The following is an 11,426-nucleotide window of genomic DNA, read 5'->3' on the forward strand; positions in this document are numbered from 1 at the left end:
AATTGCTTTAGTTTTTATTTTACTTGGTGATATTGCCTGACTCAACACACTCGTTTTAATATATCAACACCAAATTTACATACTCCAAAATATATATATATATATATATATATATATATATATATATATACACATACATACATATATACATGTATATTTAAGATATCATCCATATATGTTGATACGTATGCAATAAAAGTGTAAATATTTTGTAAGTCTTTATTATGTATCAAATAACATTAGAATAAGATAATGTTTGATATTGTAAATTTTTCTAACTAGGGATGTTTGCCAAATAATCTTTCACTGTAGAAGCATCTAACCTCATAAATCCATTTTCATTACTAATACCAATCTCAATATTTTCTTCTGTCATTTTGCCTTCAAAACCTTCTTTTAATGTCAAAATGGCAGTGTGGACAGCATCATCTAATTCTAAATCAGAACTATAACGTTTCTCTAAAAATGTTTTTCCATTAATGTGATTTTTGCCCATTGCTGTAGATTTCCAAGCAAAATATGATCCTGATGGATCACACTGAAAAACGTAAGGTTTTCCATCATCCCAACCACAAATTAGGAGTGATACTCCAAAAGGTCGAACTCCTCCTGAATGAGTATATTCTTGCATTACAGTAGATATTCGCTGCACCAATTGCACAGTCGGTATGTGCTCCCCATTCGCCAAATAATATTGCTGGGCCATTCTCCGTGCCTTTTTAACCAATAATCTGTAATCGGGGCCTAAACCAGAATACACCATACCGATGTACTTAGATATTTCTTCAATTTTGTGAATAGTATTCTCTTCATATAGTACCGACTTATGCTTATTTTCTGTTGCTAAAACCACCCCATTGCTTGCTGAAATATTATCACATTTGATGAATTTAGCGTTATCGTAATTAAGTGATATACTACTCAGCTCTTTGTGAGATTTAAAATAATATTTAATAACCTTAAATTTTAAAGTTACAAACCTTTTATGGCAACTGATGGGGCCCCAGCCGCCACTGCAGCGAGAGCATATTCAATTTGCACTAATTTCCCCGAAGGGCTAAAAGTGGTTAACGAAAAACTGTATCTCTCAGATGTCATTATGCACAATCACTAAGCTTTAAGCGTTTAGGAATCACAAACAACTCAGCACTATTCCGGCACGAATTGAAGTTGGCGTTTGAATGCGGTTTGACAGAACAAAACAAAACAACTCTTGCCAACATTAAAATAAAATAATTGTTTCAGCGTATTTCATAGAATTCAAAATTATTGTAAAGTAGAAGCTATTATAAACAAATAATACCGTATTTTATATATATATATATATATATATATATATATATATATAGTGTAAATGAAACAAATATATGTAATTGGGAAATTAATTATGTTTTTGAAGTTAAACTTCTTCAGGTGCGACTAGGGTGTAAATCCGTACAAATGCAACGGAAGTGCGTTACGGACATAAGATAAGATAAGAGTCAAGTGCCAATGACTCGTCATTCGTTCTATACAGGTCGATTGTGATAAGTCGTCGCGTATGTGAATAGAGATCTGTCGTTGTATGCGTACTGATATCAACAAGGACATTGGCATAGATGAATAAACATTTTAAAGTTACTTTGTAGTACAAATGTTGATTTAATGAAAAATGCCTGAATCAGAAGAATATTTTACCTGCTCCTTAGAAATTATTTCTATATTATTCATAGTTTCTATAAATCTTTGAAGTTATTGAAATGGAAAATATTTTTTAGGCAAAACATATATTACAGCTGTTCAGAGAATGAGATTATACCGATGGTGAAACAGTAACAAAAATACCATCAGTCAATGAATGCATGTTAATTTTAATTACACAAAGTTCTTCAAACACAATTATTACATGAGTGGAATTGCGAAAGCAATATTTGTTTAGACGTTGTTTAATATAATCCACTGTGTCAACGAATATTATAGAGTTTATTAATCAGCAGTTACTTCATTTCTCTAATGAAGGTTCATTTCTAAATGCTAATTGCAATGACAAACCGATCATGTCATATTTGAAGTATGACTTTAATTACATAATTGTTTTTAAATATTATACATATTTTTATTGCTATTATAAATATATAATTTATAATTTATCATTATATAAATGTGTATAATGGTTGGCACTAATGAATATATGCATCACGAGTGTTACCATATTACTAGTATACATTATTCAATATTGTTATATGATGCATTTATTTTTACTTAAATGCCATCTTGTACAGTGGCAAATAAGTTTTACTTCAATCGCATGTGAACCTTGCACGCACTCTTTTTTTATTATTGTTACTATATTATTACTTTTAGTGATGCCAAACATCACTAAACATTATTAATTAATTAGAAAAATAATTTATTCAACTATGACACAATTGAGGATTATTTTGCGAAAATATTGGAAAACAATGAATTCTGATCAATTTACAGCTCTAAATTATAGCACTTTATTCAAAACAACAATCCCATTATGATCTTAAATGTATGTTAGATTTTATATTTTACTTTGGAAATAACACATGATAAATATTTTCTTCAAATTATTATTGTTTGATACTATCATGTTGTAGTTTTTCAAGTCTTATTGATAGATTTAGCAGATAAATATGACAAGCTATTTATGCAGATAAAATATGGCATTGTGACAAATAAAAATTATTACTTCCTGGATGAAATCAGTGTAACACTTTTATTTTAATCAATATGTTTACTATCTATTATCATATATTAATTTTTTACAACTTTTCTTGCTATCTTATGACTACCTAACTTCTTTTTAAATGGTTTTGCATTCCTCAGGTTATTGAGTATTTTATATTTGACAACTTTTTTCAACTCTCTTCTTGTGTCATTAAAAGTATCTTTGCCACCATTAGAAGAAAATGTTGTAAAGAATTTGATACCCTCTATAATAAATACATTCATTATTATAACTGAATTAGCAATCAATAAAAATGTAACTAACCACTCAGTCTTTGATCGCCTTTTATGAAAAAAAAATTTTCTCTCCATACGCCTGTACTAGAAATGTGGCCAATATCATGATTTATTAATTCCTTTTTTGACTTCAATGTTCCATTAGTTTCTTCTTCAGAGTCGGAAGTATCATATCGAAATGGATTTCTCCGGGAGTCTAAAGGATTGTCCATTTTCTGCTGCACTTTTTGAAACGTACTACCAGCGTTTTTATCTAAATCTACTGCTTCTATTATAATATAATAAAACTACATTATATGTAAATAAAAAGCAAGTATATGTACTTATGTGAACTTATGTAAATAATATATATATATATATATATATATATATATAAACAAAGTCCAGTAATCAGGCATAACATCAATAAAAAACATGAATTTCTTTGAAATATTTATTTTAAATCCAAATGTTTCGGATATAATCCTAACCTTCATTCAGTGGAAACTAAAAATAAAATTAAAAACTAAAGCAATTGAATTGGAGTGAAAAGAAAAAATAAAAAGAGTAAATAGTACTTACAATTAGTTAATCTTAGAGTTAAATTGGAAGATTTTAATAATCCATGGTCAGGATATGGTAATGCACTACACTATGTATTATAAACATTAAACTTGTAATTACACAACATTTTCACAAAATACTAATTTGAAAAATCGCAAATAGTATTTTATAGTTTTAAATTTTTGAAAGAAATTCATGTTTTTTATCGATATTATGCCCGATTACTAGACTTTGTTAATACATATGTCAACATCAAATTCAGAATCATACAAATATATATATATATATATATATATATATATATATATATATATATATACACCTAAGTCTGTTTTTACACGGAGATTGGTTCCAGAAGAAGCCGTGTAAAAAAAGACATTGATCTTATACAAAAATGGGTGGTTTGTCCTACTCTCTAAAACCTCTTAAAATTAGTGAAAAACAAGAATTTTCAAGAACAAGAATTCATGTTTATTTTAATAATAATTCCCCTAAATTAGTGCTATTCACATTTGCTTTGACCAGTAAAATTGTTTGTACGCACTAAAGGGGAATTTACTTAAATCTTTAAGCTAGTGTTCGCAAACTATCGATACTATCGATGGTTTCAGACTTTTTTCTTTCATAAATACTTTTTTTTGATATGAACATTCTTCGCAAAAATTAAATTTGACAAAAAAATTTAAGTACATAAAATTTCAAATCGTGCTAAATGGAATAAAATCGTGTAAAAAAATTAAAAATATTCAAATATCAAATCGTGTTATATCAAAACCGTGTACAAAAAGACCGTGTAAAAACAGACTTAGGTGTATATATTTATATATATATAAACAAAAATTCATTACCTTCTTCTAAATCAGCTTTTCCAAACATAGATAATAAACTAAATCCAGTATTTTCTTTAATAGCTTCCTTCAAGTTTTCAGAAACAGAATAGAACTTTTGATTTGATACTAATGGTTCTTTATCATTAGTTGAATTATCATCAATTGCTTTATCATCAATTTCAGATATTACTTTTGAATTTGACTTTGTATTTTTTTCATTTTTATTTAAAAATTTATTATGATCAGGTTTTGATGGATCATATCGAAGCATTGATTTCATCTTGATATCTTTATTAATTTGATCTTTGTTATAATCGATCCTTTTTCCAAGAATGTTTTCTAATATTTCAAATTGATGCTTTTTTTCATTTTCTAAGTTTTCTGTGTGTCTGGTACATCATTATTTTTTAATTCAGTTGTATCATCTTGCTCCAAAAAGTGAGAATCCATTGTGAAACGTTTATCATAACCAAATGTTGATTGCAGTTTCAATAATTTTTTACCCTCTTTGCCTAGAAATATCATTTTATATAATTCATTATGTTACTATTAGAAGTTCATCTTTTATCAATAAATTAATCCAGCATACAAATCCTACTATTCAAGCGATTCACAGACTGTTAAGAAGACTAAGCAAGAAATGGCCTTCCGATTTACCAAACACCTAGCCCAATGTCTGCACGCGCCCTGACTTAGTACGCGGTATACATCCTCACGTCATAGTTCATTTATGTTATTATTTTTGTATTACTGTTTTTATTTGTAACTTCTTTCATTTTATATTCAATTTATTGTATTTTTTTTGCACATATCAATTTTGTAAGTAAGACATTAAAGTCTTCATTAACAAAAATAAATTATAACAAAAAGAAAAAAATTATGTTATTACTGGTAAATTCATTTGCATTAGTAGTAAAAAATCATATGAGGATTATTTGTTAGAAATTTTGTTCAGATATAAGCATCTTACAATTTTGTTATAGTATGTTAAAGTATCAAAGCAAAGCTTTTAAGCATTTTTTACAAAGTTAACAATATTGAAAATAATTGGTTTTTCAAAATTTGGCTTTTGTTGCTGTCTTTATTTAGCATATAATTTTCAGCAAGTTTTGTTTGACCACATGGAATGATCTGTGTCTTCCAATGCACTATGCCAATGCAATAAGCAAACTGAGTGTATATATGGTTAATTAAAATTGAACATATATATATATATATATATATATATATATATATATATACACAATGTAAATACACATACACATAATGTAAATTTTTATATCAAATAGTTAGACAAAATGTATTCATTGGTAAAAACTTTATAATACTGTAATACACCGCTTAACACAGTTTTGTTTAGCGCTGTTTCAGTTTACCGCTCTTTTATTCAAGTCAATCTCTGCAGCAACTAGAATTATCTGTTCTAGAAATAATATGATAGAGGAAATAGAAAAATTATATAGATTGACGACAAAATTGACCGCCATGCCATTAAGCCAATATTCCTCTACTTTGATGGAACGTATTCCCGCATTAAGTGGTATTACTGTATACCTACCTTCAAATTGTTCTTTTAAATCAAATTGGTAATTTTCTTCATCCTCATTTTCATTTTCATCGAATAAAGCACGTCCTTTTTTTTGATTTTCTACTGACAGAACCATTTACATCATTATTATTCTCCATATTATCATCACAAAAACTATTTTATTCTTTGGAGTTACATCCTAAGGATTCAATAAATAATGAGTATAATTGATCCACCCAAATAATGTAACATATACAATACAACTACATTGAATTACAATTTTTAGAAAACTTTTCTGCAAAAGCATTTTTTGCTTGTTATACTGTTCCTTTTTCTCTTGCAAGGATTGTATTCTTTTTTGTTCGGCGAGCGTAGACTGTGGTGTTAAATTTTTCTTATGAGGCACATTGTTCTGTGAAACTATTGCCGGGCCATATGTAGGAATTTTTAATTTCTATAAAAATTGGAATCAAATGTAAAATAACATATTATTTACATGTAAAATTATGTGATTACCTCTGGGTTCAAAAATGAGTTATGCTTATTAGATTTAATAATGAAACTATTGTCATCAACAGGATCATCAACAGAATCAACAGTTTTCTTATCATTTCTAGGTTTTTCACTTTTTCCCTAATAAAAAATATAATATAAATAAAAGACAGTATTAACAGATTAAGTAAAAGATTATATATGTAGGTATAATACTTGTTCTGGTTCTGAATCTGAAGAACTGCTAGAACTTTCTGAGCTTTCACTATCTTGTCCCTCTTTTACTATGGTAGTTTTATTTTGTTTTACTGGTACAGGCAGTGTTTTTGAAAGTTGCTGGATGGGTTGCTCAATAATTTCATCATTTTTTTCTATACTTTTATTCAATTTTTTACTCAACAATTTCGCTTCCAATCTTTCTCGTTGAAGCTGTTCAAGAAAACTTTCTTTGGCTAAAGCGACTTTAAGAAATTTTCCTTTCCACTCTTGTTCTGAAAATTCTTGTATACCTAGACAATTTTAAAAACAAAACATATAAAATCATGTTGAAAATAACGAAAAATTATAGAAGGGGACATATCTAACATTTATTTAAACTCCACGTATCTATATCCATATTTATAAAAGCAAAAGTGTTGGCTTGGCCTTCATTCAAATTATCTTTTTTCTGCTTAATTTCAACATTTGTCACATTTCCATAAGCAGAAAATTCATGCCGAATATCGTCTTCATTTATATCTGTAGGTAAATTTCCTACAAAAATCCGTCTATTCGTAGCCATTTTATTAAACACAATCTAATAATAATTTCTCTAAAATCAAATAATGCAAACTCTAATTAATTATAAAACAAATAACATATTTAACCAATAACAAAAAAGTTGTGGATCATGGATCATATCATAACCCCGTCAAATAAGCACGTGTTGTTTTTTGACAAGTGAAGCAATACAAATTTTGACAAGTGAAGTTTGTTAAATTGTCAAATAATAATAATGGACACCAACTGCATAACTTTCGTGAAATTTGCCATAGATTCAGAGCGGTAGGGAAAGTTACGACCGCTACGGCGCGATGGCGCTTTAATTGCATATCGCTCAGCAGCCCCGCCCGCGCTCATAAATGCATTCAAATTAAAGCGCCAAAATTAGAAATGAAAGAAATGAACAAAAATTGGCAAATTCGCGAACTGATGATATTAGCGCATAAATTTTCATAAAAAAGGAAATGCAAGAAGCCATTTTTAAAGAAATATATAATAAATCCCCAATTGAATTAATATATTTATCGCTTTATACCTCTTAACTATTAAATTAAACTTACAAAAAAACCTTTTTTTTGTTTTTGTTTATAACACTTAATGATGATTTTGGCATACCTTTGAAACCATTGATGAAAATGTGTGTAGTAGATATAAATTATGAAAGGGATTCATTTATTTAAAAGAATAAAAAAAAATAATAATAAAAGCAATGGTGTGGGGAGCATGTATTTAGGAAAGGTAGATTCAGCATTTGATTAGCATGAATCCTCCATGTATTAAGTTTTGTGCAATGTATGTCCAGCAGTAGAAATAAAGAAGTGCAAAAAAAGGTTTTTGGTGTTTATATAATTATTAGCATTGTCAACATTAATAATAATCAGTATAATCAATGCTACTAAACTTTTAAACACTGATGTTGAAGTTTTTCAAAATTTATCTAAATTTCTTTTGATGTAATGTTTTTCAATAATACAATATAATTATTTACTAGCATTATACAAATATTACTCATCAACTTTTATTAGGTACTATTGAATGTGTCACACAACTCAGTAGCCTGTCCCATCAATGTTCTTAAAAAAAAAAAAACTTAAAATTGTTCATTGTTCAACATATTTCAGATTTGAATAAATATATAAATACTGTAAATAATTTTTGGTAATTACATTTAGTATTAAAAACTCTTATTCTCATATTTAAAATCTCAATGCATTTGATAGTTTTTATTCCTCAAAGATTTGTTCATGAAACAGCAATTGCCTTAAGGCACAATGCTATACACTAGTTATTAAAATAATTTTTCTTAAAGTTATAATCTCATTGTGACTTCCTTGTATATACAATTGACATCATATATATATATATATATATATATATATATATATATATATATATATATATATATATGAAAGTAACTAGCAGCCTATTCGTCGAAATTAAAAATGTAATAAAGTATTTAAACCTTTTATTTATGTTTTGACACCAGGTGCGTGCCATCACTCAGCAACTGCAATAAATCAGGTGTCAAAAAGTATAAATAAAAGGTTTAAATACTTTTTTACATTTTTTATTTTGACGAATGGGCTGCTAGTTACTTTGGAATATGTTTCATCTCGTCGAAAAAACTATCAAGATATATATATATATATATATATATATATATTTTGTTTGACACTGAATATGTTAAAATTACATATATATATATATATATATATATATATATAAATTTGTTTCCTAAGTAAATTGGTTACTATTATTTTTTGAAAATATATTCAATGTCAAACAATAAAAAAAATATAAGTACAAAATTTCACATCATTAATGGTTATACATTTATACACTGATTTTTATCTTCATCAATGTTGACCACAAACATTTTATTTAGCAATCCATCACCCAAGTACACTTTACTATTGCTTGATAATAAACTTTCATATCGTTTTAACTCTAAATATTCTTTAGTGAGAAGAATTTTGTTTGCTTCTGCTTTTCTAGATGATTCATAAAACTCAGAATCAACACGAGTTTTTTCTCGTGCTTGTTTTATTTCATTTTCAATCAGTTCAATGCGCTGCAATGATTCGGCCTCCAATATTTTTTGTTCATTGACAATCTTAGCAACTTCTGCTTGTTTTTTAGCCTCAATTATAGATCGCATTCGTTCTGTTTCAGCTTCTTTTTCCACTACCTAATTTGCATTCACCAAATTATTTTCTATTTATTCATTACAAATATCATAAATATGGAATTTATGAACAAATTAGAAATAATTAATTGAATTAGATTGTATTAAACGCAAAATTTTTAATGCCAAATAAATAAATTAAACTTGCACTTCTAAGTGCATTAATATTAGAGAAAGATTAAATTAACTGCATGCATTATCAATAAATTTTGAAGATAATTTCATAAAATCCTTAAATAATATGTTATATATATCCTTCACACCATTCAATAAGAAATTTAAAACTGTGTCACATAATTTTTAACAAAGATCGTACATATATACCTTTTGATGTTGTATCGAAATGAGAAGCTTAGTTTTTTCTCCTTCCATCATTTCATAATTCTTTCGAATAGTTTCAGGTATCTTAGGTTTAGTAACACGCACTCCTTGTATAATTAAACCAGAGGCCATTTCATTTAAATCCTTTTGCAAAGCCTAAAATCATATAAAAGTTTTAAATTTCTCTATTGTAAACTATTACTTTTTGGATCGGAAACATATATTTGTATACTCTTTTTAGGTTCCCATCGATCTGATCAAAATAATCAATATAAACTTCATGTAAAGTATGAACACTGCAGAATTTATTGAGCTCATGATGAACTTTGTCAAAAATAAGAACTTTATCATAGTCAACAGTATAATTTCTAACAATATCATAAACTGAAAAAAATATTAAGAAATAGCAAACTTTTATAATATTTAAATGCATTGATTCCATTGATTATACCGCTGTTAGAATTAAGTATATTAACAACTTCTATTCGGTCAAAGTAAATTATTACACACCACCACTTGTGCCACATGCCACATTTTTCACTTCATCAGTCTGTATTGTTACCTAAATCAATTTAAATTTTTAATATCATTTTTTTTTTTTAAATAGATGCCACTAGTTCTTTACATACCTGCACAGACTTATACGATGTTAGAAAAGGTAACATCAAATGAAAACCTGGGCTGCTAATTTGTTGCAATAATGCACCACCCTGTAAATTTCCAATTATTATTTTATTTTGACCAGAGTAGATGTCAGTAGATTAATAACACGTAATTAAATCATTTTGAACCTATTATGTAAAAATTTTATTTCCTCTTACTTCTAATAAGTAATTTATTTATCAAGCCATATAGAAGTAACTTCTATAAATGTTGCATAAGTTTTGTGTTCACTTTTTGAAAGAACAGAGCGCCCGATTTGAGTAATTCAAAAAATATTATTTGTATAGACGAACTGAACACATATGCACATCAAATTATCAGATATTTTATAGACCTTTTAATAAAAAGTATAAATTTTGTGTATATTTCTATGGCTTCCGTACCAATGTTTATCCGTTCGTCTATGATGCGGCGCTTATGCGCTTCGATATTTCATCTCTAAAACAGCTATGGAACACGATTGCTTTAGAAAAAGTTCAAAATTTTCAAAAGATTTCAAAATAGAAAAATAAATTTAAATTTTTCAAATATTCAAATATATTCAAAAATTTCAATTTCTCAAAAACCTAATTTTTTCAAACTTCGAAAAATTTTAAAGCTGTTTTAAAAATTTTAATTGTCGGTATGGGAAGTGACATCAATTTTTTTTTAAGGCACAATGCCATGTAGCACTAGTTGTCATTTTGTTTTCTCTTTATAAATTATTTTAACATTTATTTACATAAATATTTGGATATCAGAATGACAAGACATTCTAATACCTAGTTTAGCATGTTCCTCATGTAATTAACTATATTATATTCCTAAACATTTATATTTCATACCCTGAAGTAAACACCAACATGTCCTTCTTCCACCTTATGCAAAGAATAATTAACACAGACTATTGTAACTAAAACTATAAATAATGGAACAGTAACTTGATCAGACATAATTGTTATTATGATATTATAACATTTCCTTCTGCTATTGTTTTGTTCTGCTTTTGCGGTGCTTGCTCGTAATTATAATGTAATGCTGAGATCTATAATATCACCTACAATTTAAGATACGGTACAGATTATTCAAATATTTGTTCTTTAAAGTCAGAGATAAATAATATAACAGGTTATATTTTTACGTTGATATCATT

The 11,426-nt window shown here is 27.3% G+C and overlaps 5 protein-coding genes across 5 annotated transcripts; all 5 read right to left on the reverse strand.

Annotated features, from left to right (window-relative positions):
* Positions 1-221: 221 nt before the first annotated feature.
* LOC113376838 (proteasome subunit alpha type-2-like) lies at positions 222-1,151 on the reverse strand. The gene is made up of 2 exons (XM_026616907.1): positions 981-1,151; positions 222-864 (listed from the first exon to the last, which is right to left on the reverse strand). Exons 1-2 carry the CDS (start codon positions 1,096-1,098, stop codon positions 275-277), a joined length of 708 nt encoding a protein of 235 aa, XP_026472692.1. The 5' UTR covers positions 1,099-1,151; the 3' UTR covers positions 222-274.
* A 1,550-nt stretch (positions 1,152-2,701) lies between these two features.
* Positions 2,702-4,677, reverse strand: LOC113377911 (probable RNA-binding protein CG14230). The gene is made up of 3 exons (XM_026618367.1): positions 4,362-4,677; positions 2,999-3,238; positions 2,702-2,939 (listed from the first exon to the last, which is right to left on the reverse strand). The coding sequence occupies exons 1-3, from the start codon at positions 4,621-4,623 to the stop codon at positions 2,761-2,763; spliced, it is 681 nt and encodes a 226-aa protein (XP_026474152.1). The 5' UTR covers positions 4,624-4,677; the 3' UTR covers positions 2,702-2,760.
* Positions 4,678-4,715: 38 nt separating this feature from the next.
* On the reverse strand, positions 4,716-6,007 carry LOC113374805 (nucleolar protein 8-like). The gene is made up of 2 exons (XM_026614771.1): positions 5,902-6,007; positions 4,716-4,855 (listed from the first exon to the last, which is right to left on the reverse strand). The coding sequence occupies exons 1-2, from the start codon at positions 6,005-6,007 to the stop codon at positions 4,716-4,718; spliced, it is 246 nt and encodes an 81-aa protein (XP_026470556.1).
* On the reverse strand, positions 5,981-7,144 carry LOC113377912 (uncharacterized RNA-binding protein P16F5.06-like). Its single transcript, XM_026618368.1, has 5 exons — positions 6,949-7,144; positions 6,580-6,872; positions 6,388-6,504; positions 6,149-6,325; positions 5,981-6,070 (listed from the first exon to the last, which is right to left on the reverse strand). Exons 1-5 carry the CDS (start codon positions 7,142-7,144, stop codon positions 6,008-6,010), a joined length of 846 nt encoding a protein of 281 aa, XP_026474153.1. The 3' UTR covers positions 5,981-6,007.
* A 1,806-nt stretch (positions 7,145-8,950) lies between these two features.
* On the reverse strand, positions 8,951-11,426 carry LOC113374806 (erlin-2-like). Its single transcript, XM_026614772.1, is given in 8 exon segments — positions 8,951-9,313; positions 9,635-9,787; positions 9,864-10,015; positions 10,083-10,137; positions 10,140-10,193; positions 10,261-10,341; positions 11,119-11,330; positions 11,415-11,426. Coding segments are annotated over 7 exon segments (966 nt in total). The 5' UTR covers positions 11,227-11,330; positions 11,415-11,426.

The sequence above is a fragment of the Ctenocephalides felis genome, unplaced genomic scaffold, assembly GCF_003426905.1.
Source record: "Ctenocephalides felis isolate EL2017-DRISC unplaced genomic scaffold, ASM342690v1 CF-g0.4_SCAFFOLD_01886, whole genome shotgun sequence".
Lineage (NCBI taxonomy): Eukaryota > Metazoa > Arthropoda > Insecta > Siphonaptera > Pulicidae > Ctenocephalides > Ctenocephalides felis.